Here is a 26,520-nt window from a genome sequence, read left to right on the forward strand (position 1 = left end):
TTGTAGCAGCAATAATCTAAAATGTGAGGGGAGGAGAAGTAAAAGTATAAAGTTTAGGAATTATATTGAAGTTAAGTTGTTTTCACTTTAAGTACGTTGTTATAACCTTGAAATAGTTTATGTAAACCTCATGGTAACCTCAAGGGAATATCCTGTGGTAATTACCCAAAAGAACATGATGATGAAGTCAAAGCATGCTGATACCAAAGGACATCAAAACGCACACACAGATGGTTGAGAAACAAGGAACAATGGATCTATAAAACACTCAGAAATTAACAAAATGGCAGTGATAAGTGCTCACCAACCAGTATAGGCCTACCTCAGAGATCTTGCAGGTTTGGTTCCAGGCCACCACAATAAAGCAAATATCACAATAAAGCAAGTCAAATGATTTTTGGGAATTCCCAGTGTATACATAAGTTATGTTTATACTATCCTATAGTTCATTAAGTGTGCAATAGCATTATGTATAAAAAACAATGTACATACCTTAATTAAAAATACTTCATTGTTAACCATCATCAGAGCTTTCAGCAAGTTATAATCTTTTTGCCAGTGAAGGGTCTTGCCTAATATTGATAGCTGCTGACTGATCAGGGTGGTGGTTGATGAAGGTCAGGATGGCTGTGGTAACTTCTTTTTTTTAGAAATCAGATTTTTCTTTTAAAGATTTTATTTATTTAATTGACACAGAGAGAGACAGCAAGAGAGGGAACACAAGCAGGGTGAGTGGGAGAGGGAGAAGCAGGCTTCCCGCCGAGCAGGGAGCCCGATGTAGGGCTCGATCCCACGACCCTGGGATCATGACCTGAGCCGAAGGCAGTCGCTTAACCAACTGAGCCACCCAGGGGCCCAGCTGTGGTAATTTCTTAAAATAAAGCAAACAGTGAGGTTTACCACATCAATGAACTCTTCTTTTTACAAATTATTTCTCTGTTGCATGTGATACTGTTTGATAGCATTTTTTAAAGATTTTATTTATTTATTTGACAGAGAGAGACACAGCGAGAGAGGGAACATAAGCAGGGGGAGTGAGAGAGGGAGAAGCAGACCTCCCACAGAGCAGGGAGCCTGATGCGGGGCTCGATCCCAGGACCCTGGGATTATGACCTGACCCGAAGGCAGATGCTTAACGACTGAGCCACCCAGGCGCCCCAATACTATTTGATAGCATTTTATCCACAGTAGAACTTCTTTCAAAACCAGAGCCATTCCTCTGAAGCCCTGCTGCTGCTTTATCAACTAAGTTTATGTAATATTCTAAACCCTCTGTTGTCATTTCAACAGTCTACACAACATCTTCATCAGGAGTAGATTCCATCCCAAGAAACCTCTTTCTTTGCTCAACCATAAGAAGAGGCTCCTCCTTCCTTCAAGTTTTATCATGAGATTGCAGCAATTCAGTCACATCTTCAGTCTTTACTTCTAATTCTAGTTCTCTTGCTATTTCCACATCTGCCGTGACTTCCCACTGAAGTTTTAACTCCTCAAAGTTGTGCATGAAGGTTTGCAATCAACTTCCTCCAAACTCCTGTGAATGTTGATACTTAGACTTCTTCCAGTGAATCATGAATGTTTTTAACGACATCTAGAATGGTGAATCCTTTCCAGAAAGCTTTCAATTTACTTTGCGCAAATCCATCAGAGGAATCACTGTCTATGACCTCTATAGCCTTATGAAATATATTTCCTAAATAATAAGACTTGAAAGTCAAAATTATTCCTTGATCCATGGGCTGCGGAATGGGTGTTGTGTTATTATTAGGTATGCAAATGAGATTAATTTCATTGGACATTTCCATCACGGCTCTTGGATGATATCATGCATTATCAATGAGCAATAATATTTTGAAAGAATTTTTTTTTCTTCTCAAGAGTGAACTTAAAATATTCAGTAAGCCATGTTGTAAACAGATGTGCATTTGTCATCCATGCTTTGTTGTCCAATTTCTAGAGGACAAGCAGAGTAGATTTAGCATAATTCGTAAGGGCCCTAGGATTTTAAGGAACGGCCAATGAGCATTGGCTCCAATATATGGTCACCAGCTGCTTTAGTCTATAACAAGGAAGTCATCCTGGCCTTTGAAGCTTTCAAGCCAGACATTGATTTGTCCTCTCTAGCTATGAAAGTCCTAGATGACATCTTCTTCAATACAAGGCTGTTTTGTCTACACTGAAAATTTGTTGTTTAATATAGCCACTTATACTGATTAACTTAGCTAGATCTTTGGGATAACTTGCTGCAGCTTCTGCATGAGCACTTGCTGCTTTACCTTGCACTTTTATGTTATGAAGACGGCTTCTTTGCTTAAACCTCATGAAACAACCTAGCTTCCAACTTTTCTTCTGCGACTTTCTCACCTCTCTCAGCCTTCAGAGAATACAAGAGAGTTATGACCTCGCTCTGGATTAGACTTTGATTTTAAAGAACTGTTATGGCTGGTTTAATCTTCTATCCTTCGATCTAAAATTTTTTTTTCATATCAGTAAAAAGGCTGTTTTGCTTTTTTATCATTCATGTCTTCACTGGATAGCACTTTTTATTTCCTTCAAGGACATGTCCTTTGTAGTCACAACTTGGCTAGTGCTTTTGTATGAGAGGCCTAGATTTTAGCCTGTCTCCACTTTTGACATGCCTTACTCATTGAGCTTAATAATTTTTAGCTTTTGATTTAAGGTGGGAGATATAGGGCCACCTGGGTGGCTCAGTTGGTTAAGCGTTAGCCTTCAGCTCAGGTCATGATCTCGGGGCCCTGGGCTCAGCAGGGACTCTGCTTCTCCCTCTCCCTCTGCCTCCTCCCCCCGCTCATGCTCTGTCTGTGTCTCTCAATCTATCTGTAAAATGAATAAATGAAATCTTTAAAGAAAAATAGAGATATACAACTCTTTCTTTCACTCGAACACTTAGAGACCTCTGTAGAGTTATTAAGTTGCCTAATTTTAGTATTGTTATGTCTCCAGGAATAGGGAGGCCAGAAGAGAGGGGCAGAGGGGGTGTGTTGTTAATCGGTGGAGCAGTCAGAACACACACAATATTTATCAATTAAGTTTGCCATCTTACTTAATTACAATAGTAACATCAAAGATTACTGCTCACAGATTAAATATAATAATGAAAAAGTTTGTGATATTGCAAGAATTACCAAAATGTGACACAAAGGTGGAAAGTGAGCAAATGCTGTTGACAAAATGTTGCTGATAGACTTGCTTGATGCAGGGTTGCCACAAACCTTCGATCTATGAAATATGTAATATTTGCAATGCACAATAAAGTGAAGTGCAATAAAATGAGGTGTGTCTGTATAGTGACATGTCAATTATTTCTCAATAAAACTGGAAAAAAGGTATACTAAAAAAGAAATAAAAAAACCCTCCCTCACAAAGTGTTATCTATTGCTGATCATTACCCCTTGCTCTCTTGGAAGAGGGCGGTTTTAAAAATACAGTTTTGCCTTAAGTCATGGTATTATATATTTTTAGGCAATACTACTACTTGTAACAGGTGAGGGGACTGAAAGCTTCAGTGAAAAATGTATTTACCTTTGTCTTTTATCCAAGCCAACCTCTTGGGTGCTGTTTTTTTCTTTTTTATATACAGAGTTGTATTAAATATTTTATAATCACTTTTATGTAGTTTATATTATTACTCTATAGTTTACCAAATGTTCTAACTTATATTATTTTATGAGAATCTCATAAAAAAGCCTGTAGGATAGATTAGAGAAATCACTGTCATATCAAAGGAATCAAGGCAACAAAGTTTGATCTATTAAAATATCAGAACTAGTTGTAAAGCAAAAGTCTTATAACTGCAGAACCAGGACTCCACTTCGGAAGGCAGTGTAACAGAGTTGAAAGAGTACAGGCTCTGGAGCCTGGCTGAACCACTTAGAGCTGGGTGACTCAGGCAAAACTAGAAAATCTCCCTGGCCCTATGCTTTCTTGTTTGTAAAATGGAAATATTAATACAAATATTGCAAAGATTAATATTGGAAAAACATCAATAAAGTATTAAAAGTTCTGGTACATAATAAACCTATGTGTTACATATTACATGTGTTAAAAAAAATAGTGTGGGTGGGCACTCTTTTATTTAGCAAGGGCTAATTTTCTACATTAGTGAGTACTGTCTAGTATTTATTGTAAATGGAAATACCAGAAGAAAAATATTTGACTTTAGTTCAATTGCTGAAGCAGCCCCTGTTTACTCCCTGGGTAAATCCTTTAGTAGCTCTCCAGTGACCTCATGCTAAAATCTAAACTCCCTGAGCCTAAGTACAAAGCTCTCAGGGGTTTGCTTTTGGCCCACCTTTCCTGCTGCTTCCCCCTGTCTTGGCATTCCCAGGTTCCTGAGTGGGAGACTTGCTCTCAGTGCAGTTGGATTTTGGGTGCTTGTTAGGAAACACTCAGCTCCTTCTTTCACCTAAGTAATTTGATTATTATGCCTAGGTGTAAATGGCAGGCCCCTTCCCCAGTTTATCCACGATTGTGTGCTAATTCTTTTTCCATATATAGCTTACCACACTGAACTGGAATTGAGTTTTTCCTTGTTTATACAGTTCTGATATTTGATCAGAATAGAAATCACTGTAAAAAGTAAAGGTTAATCAGAGAAAAATTCTTTTCTGAACTGAGAATTTCCTACTAACAGAGATAGTATGATTTGCCAACGAAAGCAAGTTAATTTCACTTTTTTTATCCTTTACTACACACATCAATATGAAGAAAGAGTTGCCTGTCTGTAAACTTAGTGAGAGCAAACCCCAATGTCTGACATTCCCTATGGAGTATCAGCAAAGTGTGTTATATTCTATGAACTCATTTTTAGTGAATGAATTTTATTATGTAATGTCTTTGTTTCTTTAAAGACACTACTTTAACCACAACCAATTTCACCTCATTACTGTTTTGTTGGTAGAGTCAATGTAACTCTTTTCCTAAATTCATAACTAATAGAGTTTAGAATCTCTGGTATTACAGAGTCTTTTTCTGAACTGCGAAATTGCCAACTAAAAGATTGTATGATTTTGCCAGCCCAAAGAAGTTAATACCAAGAAATTTGGCAGTAGAATATTTTATTTTAAATTTACCAAACATCAATGAAAAGAAAATTCTACTGATTAGAATATGACTAGAAAATAATTAGTAGATATCCTGTGGTCACCATCCCTTTGTGCTTTAATCAGCTATGGCTTCCCCACCCCCCCTTCTTTCTTATGAGAAATTCTCAGAATTCATATGGACTGAGCCACTATCAGCCAACATAAAATAATTTTTTTTCTGTTTTAAGTGTGATTTAATTTCACCTCCAGAAAAACAATTACTATAAAACACCTGTTTCATAATGATTTAAATTTCTTGGGAGGGAATGGATTTACTCTTTTACTTGCTCTAGATTTCCTGGGTTATTTAGACTATCACTTACTTTATGAAGCACTTTAGATTTATAACTTGGTAGGAATTCTTAATATTGCAAGGAAAATGGGTAACATCTACCATGTGAATAGAATGATATTTAAAAATAAACTTATTAAAGGAGAAAGTTTAGAATGTAATGATGAATGGCTTTTTAAGTGGAGTTCGGTTAGTGTTTGTTTAGTGTATTTAATTCTAACCAGTAACTAGTTAGTATATTTAATGAACTATCCCTTTTAAATATATTTTTATTTATTCTAAAAATTCTAGCAAATATATCAGAAATATCAGTGGGTTTATACTGTATTCTTCTGAGCCAAGAATCCTTTGTAGTGAATCTTTCTCTAGATGGGAGGGATAATAATGATAATTGCTGTGAAGACTATTACCACATACTCTCTAATTCTTATAACAACCCCGTGAAATGTATATTATTATTCCCGTTTATTAGTGGGAGATTGGATTTTGGGGAAATTAAGTAACATGCAGTCACACACAAAATAAACTGACAATATAGGAACCAGGTGCGTTTGGTGCTGAAGCTCTTGGTTATACCCACTATGCTAGAGATTACATTCCTGTGAATGTACTTAGTATTATGATTTACTCTTTATTGATGCAAATAATTTTTCAAGGAAGGAATCATGTTTTATTTCAAAAATCCCATGTTTATAAGAAAATCAATTAAAATAAGAATAATACAAATATAGGCAGTGCATATGGAAACATTGAAAACTTCTATCAAGAACATCTCACTACCATGAATGTAAAAGCAAATGGATAGAAATATTTACGTACAAGATTTCTGTTATATAGTTATCATTTCCTGGTGGAAAATCTCTCAGTTTATATCACGAACATTTTTTTTTTTTTCTTCCCTGACTGGGATTTCAGAGAAGCTGGTTACAGTGGTATTTGTGTTTGGGGTATTGAGCAATGACATGAATAATAGTCTTAACAATTTTTGAAAATACACAGAACTGATTTCCATTTAATAGATTTTTAATATAAATCATTGTTGAAAGCCAAGGACATAATATTAGTAGTGGTTTTCAAACTCTCTCTCTCTTTTTAAAGAAGCAGAAAGTCATTCAAAAGAGATCACTGTGGAAGCTCAGTATATGAAACAGATAACAGAGTTGTTGGGTTTCCTGGCTGTGTTTTTACTTCTCCCTCCCTTCATCTGTTTGTGCCTCTGAGATATCTCTTTAGAACCACAGAGGCATCATGAATTGAGTGTGAAACTGCTATGTTAAAATATAAAAGGAATGTTGCATAGAAGATCAGTATACTGTGATCCTGACTTGTAGCTTTCTGACAATCTAGGTAAAAAACAAATTATAACATGTGGTAATGTTTACTTTGAAGATTTATTTATATTTTAGAGAGAGAGAGAAAGAGAGAAAGAGAGAGAGAGAGCACAATCAGGGGGAGAAGCACAGGGAGAGGGAGAGAATCCTCAAGCAGACTTCCCGCTGAGTATGGAGCTGGCTAGAGATCTCAATTCCAGGACCCTGAGATCATAACCTGAGCTGAAATCGAGAGTCTGTTGTTTAACCAGCTAAGTGAAACAGGCACCCCATTTGGTAAAGTTTATTTTGAAAAAAGAGTTCAAATCTAGTGTCCTAACCTAGAAGTGCTCATTGCAACCACCCTCAAAACACAATTAAATATACCATGTCTGGACCCTCCTAGGCCCATTAAATGAAAATTCATTAAGGTAAATTCTGTGGAAATCTTTACGTTTAGAACCTAGGAAGCTGTAGAACATCCGTAGATAATTTTGACTTTTGTCCCTGTTAAGGAACCCTTAGGACAGAGCTACACAAAGTAAGATCTGTGGCCTAGGACTGGTGGGAGCCGGCTGGTATCAATACAAAGATGAAGAGTTAGCTTTTCCAGACTCTTACGGCGATCTGATATTACCACAACAATCCAACTGTGCTATTGGTGGATTTGCCACATTGAAAAGAGCATAATCCCGTTCTAATGTTGTCTGACTTGAACTGAGTGTAAGAACCACTTGGGTAGTGGGGATTTTCTAAGATGCAGTCTCCACCTACTATCCTAATTTTGTAGGTTTTCGAAGGAGCCAATGGATTTACATTTCTAAAGAGCACTGTAGGTGATCGTAATGCTGATGATAGACACATCACACTTTTAAAAAACAATGAGTATATCTATACATACAGATGTCACATATACATGACTAACACTCAGAAAATGCTATATAAATGTATTTTTATTATTAATCTCAAAAAGGAGAGTATAAAAATGTGTTAAGAGTAAAGGTGATGTATACTCTAAATCAGATAATACTATACACAATAAGGAAATATAAGATAGAGATATGTTAGAAAGTTGTAAAAACAAATACCAAAATGCAAAAGAAAAAAATATTCTAAGTATGGTTTGCCATATAGTAAGCAATAGAGCCATTGATACCAGGACTGATCCTCAAGGTATATGGTTAAAAAAAACTCTTTGTTGGGGTGCCTGGGTGGCTCAGATGGTTAAGCATCTGCCTTCGGCTCAGGTCATGATCTCAGGGTCCTGGGATCGAGCCCCATGTTGAGCTCCCTGCTCAGTGGGGAGTCTGCTTCTCCTTCTCCTGGAAGAGAGTACTGGAAGCTCCTCCTGCTTGTACTCTCTTGCTCTCTCTGTCGAATAAATAAATAAAATTAAAAAAAAAACTTTGCATTTTTTAAAATATTACATTCATTTTGAATGTGTTTATATATATTCATAAATACCAAATTCAGATAATTATACCCTAAAAGAGTCTGATTCAGGGGACATAGAAGGATTATTTCACAGGTAAAATGTTTTTGAGTAAGTGTGTACTCTCAGGACCAAGCAATGGGAAAGTTGAACAATCAGCAAGATACTACCTGTTTTCTTTACTAATATAACCCCAGGGCCTAGAACAATTCTTGGTACTTAAATAGATGTTAAATAAATATTTGTTGAATGAGTGAACCCTCATTCATTGATGGTGCCATATTCCATAGAACTGGAATAGAAGTTAAAGCACTGAGCTAGACTTTTTCCTCAGTTGTTTATGCGTTATCTGTATTATATAGGATTGGATTAGGTGCAGAGAATACAGAAAGTGTTCACCAGATGTAGAGGGATTGTCTTTTAAATGTTTGGGAAAGAAGTTTCAGGTAGAAGTTTGGTGATTTGGGTTTAGTGACTTCATGATGTCAAGCTTGGAATCATTGTGGGTTTTTTTGGCCTTACTCTCTAGCTTATTGTCTCATGGTTGCAAGAAGGCTGATGCATCTCCAAGCATCACATCCAGTTCAGAACAAGAAGAGAAAGAGATGAGCCAAGAATCATTCCAGCAGCACTATTCCTATAGTTAGGACAACAGAACTTTCCCAGAAACTGGAAGGCGGATTTCTATTTATATCTTATTAGCCAGACCTATGTAACAAGGCTGCCAGATCCAATGAAGGCTAAGATCATAGAAACATGATTATAATTATTGGTTAAGACAGTCATGACCTACGTATGGTGCTAGACACATTGCTACTTGAAACACAGTAAGAATCTGATACCAAGGAAGGAGAAAGAAAATGTAAATATTTAATAGGCATAAAAAGCATCTTTGACAATGCCACAGAAAATTTAAAATACTTTTACTTTATTTCTTTTTTTTTCACTTTTCCTTTCTACACTTTGTAAAAGGAGAAATAGCTAAGTACTGAGGCTATATTTTGACCAAAAATAGACTTTAGGCACCAGGTTAACTAGGCAAAAATGACTGCTACTAGATCATCAATCTTATACCCTACTAAGGTATATAATTAATTGTATTTAATAAACTGACTTAAAAATTACTTTGATGTCATCATGAATGCTTCTAGCTATTTTGAGATGGGTGGCTATGGCTGAGTACTAAAATGTTTATATTCAGCCACCTAAAATTATTGGCCACAGTATTTGTTCATACTTCTGTCTTTATTGCTGTACATTTTGACTAGATTTTCATGATAAATCATTACCCAAAGTTTTTTTTTTGTAATATATATATTTTTTTCTATTTTAGATAATAAAGGATAATTATGTAGAGTTTACATCAGCATTAAATTTTATTTAAGCTGTAAGACTGACATAAGCATAATGACTGAAGTTGACAGCAAAAATTTGGGTCACTTTTCATTTTACAAAAAGGGCTACTGGGCTACTCAGTTTTTTTACTCAATTTTTTGGAAATGCCATCACCTTAAAATGTATACTGTGAATTTGTGCAAGTTTCTGTTTTAGTTCATGTTCAGATACAATCATCATTTATCCTACCCTGAAGGCTTGAAAGCTAATGATTATATAGATTGTTTTGCAGTTTATGGTATTTCAGTCAAGCATTAGGGATAATTAGGGACTGGGGTAAGTATGCATTCAAAACAAAGAATCAGCTTTGCATATATTTTCTGTTCTCTTTTTATGTGCTTTTTAACATCTAAGGACAAAGTATATTTGAACAAATACATGCCCTGTTTTCCCCCCAATTAACATGTGTAAAGCATAATGAATAATAAAATTAAAAATTAAGAAAAGAGGTTTCATAATTATTTTGTTGCTTACACTTTCACTTTCAGGGATCTTGTAACTTTGTTCAATCTTTGGAAATTTGATACTAAACTTGTAACTTACTTGAAACTTGTTGGAAATTTGATACTAAACTCTGATTTGCCCAGGAAAAACTAATGTCTTTTCTGTTTAGGTTAGTATATCTGAAGACTCCCATCTTATATACAGTACTATTAGAATTTTATGGTAGATGCTGGCTTCTGTAACATATTATTCACAATTCATTGATTTAATCAAATTTATTGAGATATAGGAGTTAAAAGTTTCAAAGGAGTAAACCTTTGGATTCAGCAAATCCAACATTGGGCAAGTGTGATATAGAAGCAAAAGAAAGAGCTTTGGAGTTAGATAAGACTTGGATTTATATTCCACCTATGTGCTTATTAACTCTGGGACCTTGGACTACTGCCCTATTTAACTTTTCTCAACTTCAATTTCCTTATTTGAAAAATGGGGGAAAAACATACCAAAGGATCATTGTTAAGACTAAGTGATATAACATATATTAAGCACAGACACATATAAGTTTATTAGTTTCAATCACTGATATTACAGATATAAATATTGAGTCCCTCAAAGTAAAATCATTTCTATAAGTTCTTTTTTTTTTAAAAGATTTTATTTATTCATTTGAGAGAGAGAGAATGAGAGATAGAGAGCACAAGAGGGAAGAGGGTCAGAGGTAGAAGCAGACTCCCCGCCGAGCAGGGAGCCCGATGCGGGACTCGATCCTGGGACTCCAGGATCATGACCTGAGCCGAAGGCAGTCGCTTAACCAACTGAGCCACCCAAGCACCCATCTATAAATTCTTACATAGTAGCACACCAGAACCGTAGAATTAATGAATATTCTGTCCCGTGAACCATTCAAAAAGTGAATTGTGAATAAGAACATTTATTTCAAGTGTTGAAGATTTACACTATTTTGTAAGGAATAACTTCTTATATATACAGTGTGGTGTGGAACTGAGCAGCTATTACATGAGTGTATTCTGTGATGTGATGATTTTCAAGCCTCTTATGTCATCTAATGTTGACTTTTCTCTTTAGAAAAAAAAATATGTGAAATTTGACAAGTTTGGTTACCACACCTGACAAAGTAGCTGCTGAAAACCATACGGTTTTAGTCTTTTCATGCCATGTGTCCTGTGAATGGAGCAGACTGCCCATTAGTCATCATTTAGCTGTCAGTGGATTTCAGTGTTACCTCTGCCTAAAAACTTTGTATGGAATAACCAGTGGATACTAATTCTGAAATCCTCTTTGCCATCTCCCCAAGTTTACAATTTTAGAGTATATTAACAATTCAGATACCTTTAGTATATATTTCTGATTAAGTTTTGCTTCTTTCAGAGTTTTATGCTTCATAGTATGAAATTCTGCTGCTTAGTTTTCAAAGAGCAGCTGCTAAAACTCTTTATGATGATGAAAATATTTTGAAACAAAATGAACAAAAAGAAATAAAAATAACAAAATGAACAGGCATGAAAGTATTTTGAAACAAAGGCAACAGTTGTTCTACATAGTTAACAACGAAGCATAATATATTAAGATTGAGAGGGACAACAAAAGTCATTTATTTTTTAGAGAGGGGGAGGCAGGGGCAGAGAGAATCCCAAGCAAGCTCCACCCATAGCGGGGAGCCCGGCATGGGGCTCCGTACCTTGACCCTGAGATCATGACCTGAGCTGAAATCAAAATTCGGACTCTTAACTAACTGAGCCACCCAGGCACCCCAACAAAGGTCATTTTAGATATCATTTCAAAGGTAAATAATCTGAGTTTAAGTAACTCATTTGGGAATGTTATTGAAATTCTGTTAATAATAGAATATTATAAGTCTCAAGGCATGATGGTAGGAGAGCAGACTCTGGAATAAAAGAGACTGGAGTTTGCCTTCAAATTCTGCCACTTAGCAGTTGTGTCAGTAAGGATGTCTTCCTCTGCAAATAACAGCAAATCACTTTCTCAGTGGATTAAGCAATAAAATTGATTTTTTTTTTCTGATGTAACGGAAAGTCCTAAGAGAAGCAAGTTTCAAATTTAGATGGATTAGCTACTCTATGATATAATTTGGAACCAGATACTTCCCATCCCTTCACTCTGCCCACCTTAATCTGTAAGTTTTGCTCTCTGCTGATTCTCCTTATTTTCTCTAGATGGCTGCACCCAGTTCCAGGAAATACAACCATACCCAGCAACTTTCAAAGCAGCCAGGAAATTCCTTTTCTCATATTTCCTTCTCAAAAACTCACTTACCTTCAGATCACCTTCACAGCTCATTGGACAGAACTGAATCAACAGTGAGACCACATAATGGAACTGAAAATAAGTTCAGTATTGCCAAATTGTGGACAAGGAAGGAGGGAAAAGCCTGAATGAAACTGGAGAGGAAGATGGAGACCAATCCTGGAAAGACTTACATTAAAAAATGAAACACAGCGTGCCTGGGTGGCTCAGTTGGTTAAGCGACTGCCTTTGGCTCAGGTCATGTTCCTGGAGTCCCAGGATCGAGTCCCGCATCGGGCTCCCTGCTCAGTGGGGAGTCTGCTTCTCCCTCTGACCCACCCCCTTCTCATGCTTTCTCTATCTCATTCTCTTTTTCAAATAAATAAATAAAATCTTTAAAAAAAATGAAACATAGCTATAAGGTTTGAAGTAGGGGAGTGACATGATCATATTGGTTGCTTAGAAAGATCTTTCTGAATGCAGTTTTTTGAAGAAATTGTCAGGGATCATGCGTTTTCTATGGAGAAACCAGTTAAGACATTTTTCAAGTGAAAAATTATCGTGAGAATTTGGCTATAGAATGAAATACAACAACCAGTTCAGAGAGTTAGATATAGGATATAGTTAGAATGGTTAGGATTTGGTCACTGATTCAGTGTGCAGGTAAAGGGGAAGGAAGACAAAGATGACTCACTGATTTCTGGACAGAACAAGTAGTTCAGTGGTATTACATTCACTGAGATAAGAAACATAGGAGGAGATGTTTGTTTTTTCTTGTGCAGGGAAGATACTTTGTTCATTCGGGGGATGACTGCATATCATGAATGTGTTAAAAACCAGTAGCCAGTTTTATAAATTGATTGGAATTTCAGGAGAGAGAAATAGATAAAATATATGGATTTGTAGGGGTCATTAACATCTACGTTATAACTCAATGTAGATGTTAATCAGAATCAAATTCATCAGTCCCTCTACAGGGGTCCTTATGTAAGGATATATGCTGATATTTTAAAACAAAGCGACCAACAAAAAACTTACTAACCATTTTCCATCCTAAATAGTCTAATTCAGGATCTATGGACTGGTTCCAAGACATTTGTTCTTTCAAAAAGCTTCTTCTTTTATTTTTGTTCCTATTCCTTAACAGTCTTAGTCAAGAACCATTGGTATAGAGTGAGAAGTGAAACCGGTCTACAAAAAGAGGGTATTAATCAAAGTCAAGGTTTGAAGGTTGGTATAGGAAGAGTAGCTTATAATGGAAATAATAGCCAAAGAAGTAGAAGAAAATCACAGAAATATGTTGTCATTGAAGATAAAAGGTGAGAGAGTTTGTTCATGGGAGACACGGCCAAATACTGCCAAATTAGGAACTCAGAGCCATGTGATTATCACAAATCAACTTGGTAACAGAAGTTTTGGTAAAATAGTGGGTTTGAATCCAAATTGCAGTGTGTTAGGTAAAGAATGAAGAGGATATACAGAAATAGAATGGAATGCTCATTTAATATTTTGAATTTAGAAGAGGACATTAGCTAGAAGAGAATATGAGGTTTATTTTTAATATTTTAACTAAGATTTTACAAAATATTTTGTGGTTAATTTATGAAAGAACTGATTTCCCAAAGAGTAGATTTATTAGGTAATATTGATGGCCCATTTGAGGCCACTGTTAATTTATAATATATTATATATTTATATAATTATGATTTTTTTTTCTCAAGCAGGGTTCAGCAGCCATAGTTCATGTACAAAGTAAATTCATTCACAATCAGGGTTTAGATAATGACTTTTGGATGTCCAGAGAGGTAGATGGCTGTAATCAAAGTATCTTATATCCAGGCTCTAAATAAGGGACTTGGTTGTGCAAAGCCATAGGAAGGGCTTGTGGTTTGTCATAAAGAATTTCAGTATTGTTTCATGTTTTCTTCTTTCCTTGATTTCCCTGCTGGGCTCTGAATGAGACTGGAAATTATCAGTGTTCTTTTATTTATTTATTTATTTATTATTTATTTATTTATTTATTTGAGAGAGAGAGAGAGCAAGCATGAACAGGCAGGCGGTGGTGGAGGACCGGAGGGAGAAGCAGGCTCCCTACTGAGCAGAGACCCCCCAATGCGGAGCTTGATCCCAGGACCCTGAGATCATGATCAGAGTAGAAGGCAGACGCTTAATCGACTGAACCACCCAGGCACCCCATCAGTGTTCTTATTGCGCCTATAGGTCTGTTAGGAAGATTAAATGAAAGAATGTATGTATAAGTTACCTAATAGAACATCTGACACATAGTACACACTGAATAAATTCCTTTTCCCATATTCTTTCTTTTTTTTCCTGAAATTACGCACATGGGTTGCTCAGAATTGGAAAAAAAATGCTCACGTTCATTGTCTACAGAAATACTTTTGGTTATGTATTTTTGCCTTCAAGTAAAGGGGTGACAGAAATCTACATTACACTCCTAAACTTTTAACATGATTTTTACCAAATTTACAAATTTAGTTTTCCAATGAGAGACACATGTACTCTTTCCCTGCACTCATATTGTCAACTCTTCTTTGTTCCCTGCAGCAGTTGTCAAATTATAAAATTTAGCCTGGAAGCAAGAAATCACATCTGTGCTGATTGGGACCATGGAGAGAGGCTGGACAGCTGTACATCTGGGGTTTGTTCCCACAGATCAGTAAAATATGTGCTATAATTGAATCCAGTAGCTTTTCTGATACTGTTAAATGGAAATCAATAAGCAAGCCTATATTAAAATCCTACTGTATGTAATGGGACTTTGATTCACTGCCTTTAGAGAAAAACAATGCCATCTTATCTGCTACTAATCTGAAGTATTCTCTCTTCATACTGTGGTGAAGTTCCAACTACCATTACAATTGTGTTTGTTTTTTTATGTAAAGCTCATGGGAAAAACAGAAATGAAGTAAGAGTACGAATATGCCACTGTCACTCTATTTTACCTTCATGTTATCAAGGATCACACATTCTTTCACAGCCTTGTCCAACTAATGGTTGTGGGACTGAGTGTCCTTGAGCTGTCATTTAACTTTTTAAAGTTTCAAAACACCTTCATCCCAATGTATCATTTTCCTGGAGAATCAAATAAATTTGTTTCTGCTTTTTATGACTAATATCAGCAAGATGTTAAGGAGGAAGATATGGAGTCAAAATGATACATGGAAAGTTATGAATATTTGAAAGTTATAATCATTGGAGAGCATATTTGAATTATTAACTGAAATTAATCTTTAATTGTTAGAATGTGTGAAGTTGAGAACTTAACAATCTTCTTATGCATATTACATTTTACTCATTCTATCCTTTCCTTTTCCCGCCCTTGAATCCCAACCAAAAGAATGAGTTAGCAACTGTCTGACTTTTCTGAAAGTAAATTCTTTAAAAGCCTTTCTCTGTTCAAGAAAACATTAAAATTATTAGTGTGTAGTAATAAAATTAAAGTATACTTCAGATTAGTTTGAATTAGTTTCAATTATAATCTGTTATTTGGTTGGATAGATGGTTAACGTTTTACTTATTAAAAAGTTCTTGTATTAGTAAATCTTTTTTTCCTATATTAACATTAGGAATTTGTAATAGACTATATACTCATTGACCCCTGAAGAGTTATTTCTCCTGGAGAATCAGTCTTCTTAATTACTGATGAGAATACCAACCAATATGCCCATCTTCATTGTAATTATAAAATGGTTGAGGGAAATGACCTTGAAGACTGTCTTTCAGCTTAATAGTGTGACTTTATTTTAAAATACAAATAATAGAATAAAACATTTTCCATAAAATTTCTGATATCTAATTAATGTCTTCCAAAGTAACTATGATATCAAACATTCCCTCTAATTATATTCATTAGTGGCTTCTCCCAGACAAGTTTTAATTAAGTTGTACAATGAAGATCAATACTTATTGTGTATTCATTGCAGTTTACAACAAGCATATATACTGTTCAGAACAATTTAATTATTGTAATTGTTGCATAGAAGATACTTAGTGACTGTGCTCCATTACTGCCAATCTCCCCTTTTAATAAATTTGGTAATGAAATTGGGTAATGAAATTCTGAAAATTCCCATTTATATATACCCTATGTCTAAACTTCTGGTTTTTATGTTACTAGCTTAAGTAGTGGAGGAAATGGAGGCATTAATAGTATCAGTGTTGTAGTGTTTTTTCATGCCTGCCATCCTGAATGTTGAGAAATTATTAGAGCATAAATAAGAACACTTATAATAACAGTTGTATTAGTTATATGAAAAATAATTTAAGGGTGTTGGGTAATAAGATTAATCTATTTCCCCCTAAATACAATTTCAATTTTTATTACTCTTATTTCCTTAAATAGTAGTATTTTAATTTATAAGGAATGCCTCCAAATATGCTAACTTCTATTAATGAAAATCATGCTACTGCTGTGCTGCACAAAGAACGTGAAAGTAAAGATTTTCTGGTAGCATCATAGGTGTATACCAGGGTTTCTTAAGTTTGGCATTAATGAAATTTAAGCCAGATAATTCTTTACTGGGGGTGGGGGAAGTTTTGCTGTGCATTGAGAAATGTTTAGCTGAATACCTGGTTTCTTCCCGTGAGAAGCCAGTAACCAATACTCCTCCCACCCTCCACTTTTTACAATCAGAAATGTCTCCAGACGTTATCAGATGCCCGTGTTGAGAACCACTGGTGTATGTTGATTCAGGCACACCCTCTTGATCTGCCCACTGACCAAATGATTCATTAATAAGACAAACAGCTATTCAGCTCTTCTGAGTGCAGGCTAGGTTCATAGGCATGAGTCAAACATGGTATTCTTTTAAGGGGACAATACAATTCTGTGTCTTCAGTGTTTTGGAAATAATAATTGGGTGCTTATATAATATTCAGTAATAAAGAGGAATAGAGATGGCTTCCTAGAGGTAACAGTTCCTGAAATGTGGACAAATGAAGTTTTGTTGGACAAATGAAGTTAGCAATTCAAAAGGGGGTGGAAGGATATTTGAGACAGCTAAAGCAGCATGTGCAAAACTTGGAGGTTTAAGAAAGCTAACACTCTCTGTATCCCTGTATCTATACATTTGTATCTCTCTATATATATTTATTTCTATCTCTATGTAAATATCTCTATCTACCTATCTAACTATAATTTTAATTATTTTTCCTGAGGCATCAAATTCCAATTTCCTCTGAATTATATGAACAAAATTATAATAGAGTAATCTGCAAGTAATTGCTTGAAACATCTAATTTTACTCTTTTTTTCAATTTCTAATTTAGTAATCATATGTATAAGTATCTTCTTTGCATTGTGAATTTTATGAAAACATCTGTTTCCAAAACAAAAACAATTTTAGACAGCAGTGGGAAGTGACATACGTGTGTATCTTATAAACCTCCTAATCTATTTCTTTGAAGAAAAACTTTTGACAAGATCATCATAAGAAAGATAATGTACATTTTGTTGTGGGTATTTTCATGTGTTTAGAAACATATGCCGGGGCGCCTGGGTGGCTCAGTCGTTAAGTGTCTGCCTTAGGCTCGGGTCATGATCCCAGGGTCCTGGGATGGAGTCCCACATCGGGCTCCCTGCACTGCGGACAGCCTGCTTCTCCCTCTCCCACTCCCCCTGCTTGTGTTCCCTCTGTCACTGTGTCTCTCTCTGTCAAATAAATAAATATAGTCTTTAGAAATGTATGCCAATGTTGAAAATTCTCAAAATGTATTAACAGCCAAGCTAGTATTTTGAATTCATTCATTTAATTTCACATACACACATATATTTTAAGCAAAAAAGAGTTAAGAATAGTAATTTAGATTAAAGTTAATTCAAGTGAGGGTAACTAAATTTTAGAAAGACATCTGCAATTCTGTTGGTAATAATAAATATTTGAAGATCCACATGTTACTAAGAGGTCTACAAGGAATGTTGTGTTTCTCATGGCAGGCTAGTTATGAATTCCTAGAATTCCTATTCACATCAGTTTGCCAATATAGGATTAAGTTCAATTTGACTGCCATCATAGTAGAAGGCCTTTAGCTTGCTGATTTGCTCTACTTTATTAGGTCTACACAGATATGCTGCTACTCAATATCAAAGGTGAATCAAATGAATCAAAAGGATGAATAAACATAAGAATTTAAGTTCTGCACTCCCATGGTATTTAGTCATGTCTAGACATAGCCCTAGTGTCCCAGAAAAAACTAAAATGAGGACAAGGGCATTTAAGTTTAACATAGCTTTATTCCCATGGAAACTAGAAAAGCCAACAAGAGAGTAAAAAGAGTATGGATCTAACTAAAAAATTAGATTTAGTGGGATGACTGGTGGATTTGCAAGATCAGTGGGTAGTGGAACAGTTTTCATTTGTTTTTGCTGTTTTCAACAATAGTTTTTCAGCTAGGCCAATTTCTTCTAAAAAGGAATAATCCAACAAATTATTTATTTTATTATTCTGTAAAGCCACTCTGATATGTATAGGCTAAAAGTGATACAAACATTCTATAGGCATCGATTTTTAGAGTTAAAGAGCTCAGAACCTAATGAGAGAAGTAAAAAGTATATTGAATACACACACATCATAGAAGACTGCCATATATATATATATATATATATATATATATATATATATGTGGTATTGAGTATATTTCTGTGTTTTCTAAAACTTTAAAACTTTGGTTTATCTTTATATAACTAGTATTATTATAGACTGTTAACAGTGTATAAGATCTATAAGTGCATATGTTATGTGAGATAAAAATGGATAATAAGGCTTAAATGCACATAATTTCTATAGCATGTAGAAAATTTTTATTTCAATTGTGATCCTAATGTCCTTGTTTGTAATAATTTCATCTTATATTTTCTTATAGGAGTACTGTAACACATTCTCAGTCTATCAGCTATTACTACTTTAGTACTTTAGCTTCACATTTACAGATAGAATCTTTTTTTTCTTTTTTAGAATTGGTAACACTTCAAGGTAGTGTTTCTTGAATGTAGTATAAGGAAGCTTCAGTACCTCTGACTAGGTATAACTCAGTTGTTTCCCTTTCAAACTGTTTCAGCTGCCTGGTGGGCCAGGTAGATCACTTGGGATAGGCATAATAGGCTGGAAAGATGATCATCTATGATCCAGGTCTGAAGCAGTTTGCTCAGCATCCTGTAAGCTAGTTTAATTTGGGCAGGGGGGAGAACAGTAGATAAACTTGTTGAAGTATAAACACTGTGTGTGTGTATGACTGTGGGTGCATGTGTGTGTACACATCCTTTCATGGCTTCCTTTTGTAATAATGATATTCAGACTTCCATTCTGAGAGTTCCAAATATTTATGTATATCCAGCCATAATTGAGGTCTGCATTTCAAAAATGTAGCTGATAGTTCTATAAGAAGCACATTGTAGACTGTGGTTATTTGTAAGTAGAATATATTTTTGGGAATGCAGTGGACACTTAACTCTAGCAACAACCCTGAGAGCTGCTATAATTTTCTTGGCTTAGTTATGGGTGCGTAGATTTATTTCTTAATTTAACTTGCAGTTTGGATTACAGATTTCAGTTAATATCACAAAAAAATCTTACAAACTTGGGGATAGCTTATTTCTGTTTAATGTAAGTTATTTGTTAATTGCTTCATAATAGCTTTTCAGAAGAAAATACAATATGTGTAGTCACAAATTTATGGCCGCTTAATCCCCAAATTGAGAGCCTTTAAAGGAGTGGCATAGTCCTTACGGTTTTCTGTGGACTTTCATTTCTTTTTCTTTTTACTAATTCTTTTCCTTTATTCTTGTTTGACAAGAAAGAGCACTTAGAGTAATGACTTGTTTATGTATTTTTGCTGTAATTGTTCTCCAAATGTTTATTCAAAATCACTTGTTCTTGTGCATCCAAATAATGTTTTCATTAAATGACAACTCTCATATTCATGATGAATACTTAATTTAACTTCAGTTATATAAGAAATATGTACTTTAATAACACTATGAAAATGGTGATACTTTTTTATACATTTGACTCAGTTTTGTGTTCTTTTTCTTTCAGTGAATTTATTGGATTCACGTACTGTCATGGGGGACTTGGGATGGATTGCTTTTCCAAAAAATGGGGTAAGCCTTTATGATATTTTCCCAATAACTTAAGCTATCTGAGTTGACATCATGTTAAATGTCACACATGAAAATTAACTGAATATATTTTGATTTGTATTATCCTGGTTATAATGAACAGGAAATAAAAGTTAATATGTCAATGACCAGTGTTGATTCAAACACAGTTTATTTTGCATTTTATTCACTACATTAGGGAGTGAAAATAGTATAAGAAATTCCTTTAAATTTTACTGAGATTAAAAGTTTCTCAGACTATCAAGTCAGTAATCAAAGGTTTTTTTTCAGTTCTTAAATTTTCCTTCAGTGAAAACTTTCAGAAAGGTGTTTCATTGGAAGATTTTTATAATCAGTAATTGTTTTTGCCAGTAACTTATTTTACTGGTGTACATTAGAAATAAAGTATTTTGAGAACGGGGCAAGATGGCGGAGGAGCAGGAGACCTGGATTTCATCTGGTCTCAGGAATTCAGCTGAATAGGGATCAAAACATTCTGAACACCTATGAACTCAACAGGAGATTAAAGGAAAGAATAGCAACAACTCTCTGGAACAGAAAAATGACCACTTACTGGAGGGTAGGATGTGCGGAGAAGTGAATCTGAGGCGATACTCGGGAGGATAGACGGCGGGGGAGGGGACCTCCGTTGGCCGCTTCTGGCAAGTGATAGAGCCGCAAATCACAAAATTGGAACTTTTAGAAGTCGGCTCCACTGAGGGATGTCACTCCAGTGGCTAAGCGGGGGGTGGAACCCTCGCGGGACGGTGTGGTCTCAGGACGCTCGGTGGCACAGAAAGACCGGGGGCGGCTGAGTGCAGCAGAGCTCCCAGGTATCGGAGCAGGGAAACCGGCTGCAGAGACGGAGCCAAGGCGCGGGCTCTCAGCTCGGGGTTGCCGTAAACTGTGATCCGCGGGCCAGTCGGGCCACTGCTCCTCCAGCAGGGACCCAACAAGCGTCAGATCCGGGGAGACTCTCCTTCCCCTGGGAGGAGCGGTGTGGGAGTGCACCGCAGGGATCTGCTGGGTTTGGAGACTCCACAAGGGGTAAGGTGCCAGAGATAGAAACACTTGGTCACAGGCCGGGTGAGCACAGAGTGAGGCCGGAGACCGGGGAGACGGGAGTGACTGACTGCTTTTCTCTGGGGGCGCACCGAGGAGCGGGGCCCCGAGTTCTTGGCTCCTCCGGGCGGAGATTGGGAGGCCACCATTTTCACTGTCCTCCTCCAAAGCTGTACTGAGAGCTTGCAGGGAACAAAAGCTCCCGAGAGCAAACCTAAACAGATTGCTTAGCCCAGACCAACAAGGGCGGGGCCATTCCACCTCCGGCAAAGACATTTGGGAACCACAGCACAGGCCGCTCCCCCAGAAGAACAGCACGAACAGCCAGCCAAGACCAAGTTTACCAATCAAGGAGAACGGGAGAACTCCAGCGCTAGGGGAATACTGCACATAGAATTCATGGCTTTTTTACCAAGATTCGTTAGTTTTTCAAAGTTAATTTTTTTAACTGTTTTTTTTTTAATTTTTCTTTTTCCCTTTTTCAAACAACATCTTATCAGTCCCTTTTAAAAAAATTATTTTTCAATTTTAGAGTCATATTTTATCCCTTCATAGTAGTTACCCTTATTTTTGGCATATATATATATATATAAGCTGTTCTCTCTTTAAAATTTTGAGATACAGTTTCTTCTAACAGATCAAAAGATACTCTAAATCACTAGTGTATGGCTTTGTTCTGGTCTCCTGCCTGAGCACATTCTCTCCCTTTTTTTTTCCTTTTTTTTTAAATCTTCTTTCTTTTTTCAAACAACTTCTTATCAATTCCTTTTATAAAATCTTTTATAATTTTCATCTTTACAGTCATCTTCCATCCCTTCATTGTATCAACCCTTATTTTGTACATATATAAGTCTTTATTCCTTTAAAATTTTAGGGGGCACTTTTTTCTAACAGAGCAAAATATGCCCCAAATCTAGTGTGTGTGGCACTGATCTATGCACTAGCCTGATCATATTTGATCATATTCTGTTTTTTTTTGTTTTGTTCTGTTTTTCTTTGCTTTTATCTTTTTCTTTCTTTTTCTCCTTCTTTTTTCTTTCTTTCCCTTTCTTTTCCCCTGGTTTCAGGTTTTTACTGATTTGTTTAGAGTATGTTTGCTGGGGACGTTGTTAACCTGTTAGCATTTTGTTCTCTCATTCTGTTCTCCTCTGGACCAAATGACGAGACGAAAAAAATCACCTCAGCAAAAAGAACAAGAGGTAGTACCGTCTGCCAGGGACCTACTCAATACAGACTTTAGTATGATGTTGGACCTAGAGTTCAGAATCATGATTTTAAAGATACTAGCTGGGCTTGAAAAAAGCATGGAAGTTATTAGAAAAACCCTTCCTGGAGAAATAAAAGAACTAAAATCTAACAAATCAAAATCAAAAAGGCTATTAATGAGGTGCAATCCAAAATGGGGGCCCTAACTGCTAGGATAAATGAGTCAGAAGAGAAAATTAGTGATATAGAAGACCAAATGATGGAAAATAAAGAAGCTGAGAAAAAGAGAGATAAACAACTACTGGATCACGAGGGCAGAAGTCAAGAGATAAGCAATACGATAAGATGAAACAACATTAGAATAATTGGGATCCCAAAAGAAGAAGAAGGAGAGAAGGGGCAGAAGGTATATTGGAGCATATTATAGCAGAGAACTTCTCTAATGTGGGGAAGGAAACAGGCATCAAAATCCAGGAGGCACAGAAAACCGCTCTCAAAATCAATAAAAATAGGTCAACACCCCGACATCTAATAGTAAAACTTACAAGTCTCAGAGACAAAGAGGAAATCTTGAAAGCAGCTCAGGAGAAGAGATATGTAACCTACAATGGTAGAAACATTAGATTGGCAAAAGACCTATCCACAGACACCTGGCAGGCCAGAAAGGACTGGCATGATATCTTCAGAGCACTAAACGAGAAAAATATGCAGCCAAGAATACTATATCCAGCTAGTCTGTCTTTGAAAATAGGAGAGATAAAGGGCGCCTGGGTGGCTCAGTTGGTTAAGCGACTGCCTTCGGCTCAGGTCATGATCCCGGAGTCCCAGGATCGAGTCCCACATCGGGCTCCCTGCTGATCAGGGAGTCTGCTTCTCCCTCTGACCCTCTTCCCTCTCGTGCTCTCTATCTCTCATTCTCTCTCTCTCAAATAAATAAATAAAATCTTAAAAAAAAAAAAAGAAAGAAAATAGGAGAGATAAAAAGCTTCCAGGACAAACAAAAACTAAAGAATTTGCAAACACAAAACCAGTCCTACAAGAAATATTGAAAGGGGTCCTCTAAGCAAAGAGAGAGCCTAAAAGCAGCATAGACCAGAAAGGAACACAGACAATATATAGTAACAGTCACCTTACAGGCAATACAATGGCACTAAATTCATATCTTTCCATAGTTACCCTGAATGTAAATGGGCTAAATGCCCCAATCAAAGACACAGGCTATCAGATTCGATTAACAAACAAGACCCATCAATTTGCTGTCTGGAAGAGACTCATTTTAGACCCAAAGACACCCCCACCTTGAAAGTGAGGGGGTGGAAAACCATTCACCATGCTAATGGACACCAAAAGAAAGCTGGGGTGGCTATCCTTATATCACGCAAATTAGATTTTAAAACAAAGACTGTAATAAGAGATGAGGAAGGACACTATATCCTACTTAAAGGGTCTATCCAGCAAGAAGATCTAACAATTGTAAATATCTATGCCCCTAACATGGGAGCAGCCAATTATATAAGGCAATTAATAACAAAAGCAAAGAAACACATTGACAATGATACAATAATAGTGGGGGACTTTAACACCCCCCTGACTGAAATGGACAGATCATCTAAGCAAAAGATCAACAAGGAAATAAAGACTTTAAATGACACACTGGACCAAATGGACTTCACAGACATATTCAGAACATTCCATCCCAAGGCAACGGAATAACATTCTTCTCTAGTGCCCATGGAACATTCTCCAGAGTAGATCACATCCTAGGTCACAAATCAGGTCTCAACCGGTACCAAAAGATGGGGATTATTCCCTGCATATTTTCAGACCACAATGCTTTGAAACTAGAACTCAAATCACAAGAGGAAAGTCGGGAAGAACTCAGATATATGGAGGCTAAAGAGCATCCTACTAAAGAATGAATGGGTCAACCAGGAAATTAAAGAAGAATTTAAAAAATTCATGGAAACCAATGAAAATGAAAACACAACTGTCCAAAATCTTTGGGATACAGCAAAGGCAGTCCTGAGAGGAAAGTATATAGCAACACAAGCCTTTCTCAAGAAACAAGAAAGGTCTCAAATACATAGCTTAACCCTATACCTAAAGGAGCTAGAGAAAGAACAGCAAAGAAAGCCTAAACTCAGCAGGAGAAGAGAAATAATAAAGATCAGAGCAGAAATCAATGAAATAGAAACCAAAAGAACAGTAGAACAGATCAACAAAACGAAGAGCTGGTTCTTTGAAAGAATTAATCAGATTGATAAACCCCTGGCCAGACTTATCAAAAAGAAAAGAGAAATGACCCAAATCAACAAAATCATGAATGAAAGAGGAGAGATCGCAACCAACACCAAAGAAATACAAACCATTTTAAGAACATATTTTGAGCAACTCTATGCCAGCAAATCAGATAACCTGGAAGAAATGGATGCATTCCTAGAGATGTATCAACTACCAAAATTGAACCAGGAAGAAATAGAAAATCTGAACAGACCTATAGACACTAAGGAAATTGAAGCAGTCATCAAAAATCTCCCAATAAACAAAAGCCCAGGGCCAGATGGCTCTTCAGGGGAATTCTACCAAACATTAAAGAAGAATTAATACCTACGTCGCCTGGGTGGCTCAGATGGTTAAGCGTCTGCCTTTGGCTCAGGTCATGGTCCCAGGGTCCTGGGATCGAGTCCTGCATCGGGCTCCCTGCTCCTTGGGAGCCTGCGTCTTCCTCTGCCTCTCTCTCTCTCTCTCTGTCTCTCATGAATAAATAAATAAATAAAAGTTTAAAAAAAAGTAAGAATTAATACCTATTCTCCTGAAACTGTTCCAAAAAATAGAAATGGAAGGAAAACTTCCAAACTCATTTTAGGAGGCCACCATTACCTTCATCCCAATACCAAAGACCCCATCAAAAAGGAGAATTACAGACCAATAACCTTGATGAACATGGATGCAAAAATTCTCACCAAAATACTAGCCAATAGGATCCAACTGTACATTAAAAGGATTATTCACCATGACCAAGTGGGATTTATCCCTGGGCTGCAAGTTTGGTTCTACATCCACAAATCAATCAACATGATACAATACATTAACAAAAGGAAGAACAAGAATCATATGATCCTCTCAATAGATGCAGAAAAAGCATTTGACAAAGTACAGCATCCTTTCTTGATCAAAACTCTTCAGAGTATAGGGATAGAGGGTACATACCTGAATATCATAAAAGCCATCTATGAAAAACCTACAGCGAATATCATTCTCAGTGGGGAAAAGCTGAGAGCTTTACCCATAAGGTCAGGAAGGCGGCAGGGATGTCCACTATCACCACTGGTTTTCAACATAGTATTAGAAATCCTAGCCACAGCAGTCAGACAACAAAAAGAAATCAAAGGCATCCACATCGGCAAAGAGGAAGTCAAACTCTCACTCTTTTAGATGATATGATATTTTATGTGGAAAACTCAAAAGACTCCACCCCAAAACTGCTAGAACTCATACAGGAATTTAGTAAAGTGGCAGGATATAAAATCAATGCACAGAAATCAGTGGCATTCCTATACACCAACAAGACAGAAGAGAGACAAATTAAGGAGTCGATCCCATTTACAATTGCACCCAAAACCGTAAGATACCTAGGAATAAATTTAACCAAAAAGGCAAAAGATCTGTACTCAGAAAACTATAAAATACTCAGGAAAGAAATTGAGGAAGACACAAAGAAATGGAAAAACGTTCCATGCTCATGGATTGGAAGAACAAACATTGTGAAGATGTTAATACTACCTAGAGCAATCTACACATTCAATGCAATCCCCATCAAAATACCATCCACTTTTTTCAAAGAAATGGAACAAATAATCCTAAAATTGGTATGGAACCAGTGGAGACCC

The 26,520-nt window shown here is 36.3% G+C and overlaps 1 protein-coding gene across 8 annotated transcripts in view; it reads left to right on the top strand.

Annotated features, from left to right (window-relative positions):
• Positions 1-26,520, top strand: part of EPHA5 (EPH receptor A5) — a 343,376-nt gene that overhangs the window by 13,610 nt on the left and 303,246 nt on the right. For all 8 annotated transcript variants that reach the window (XM_028100661.1, XM_028100664.1, XM_028100663.1 and 5 more), the window contains exon 2: positions 20,301-20,365. In XM_028100661.1, the coding sequence (XP_027956462.1) occupies positions 20,301-20,365 (65 nt within the window). The remainder of the gene's footprint in view (positions 1-20,300; positions 20,366-26,520) is intronic.

The sequence above is a fragment of the Eumetopias jubatus genome, unplaced genomic scaffold (genome assembly GCF_037043125.1).
Source record: "Eumetopias jubatus isolate StellerSeaLion01/CBP00866 unplaced genomic scaffold, mEumJub1_p1.0 scaffold_2, whole genome shotgun sequence".
Lineage (NCBI taxonomy): Eukaryota > Metazoa > Chordata > Mammalia > Carnivora > Otariidae > Eumetopias > Eumetopias jubatus.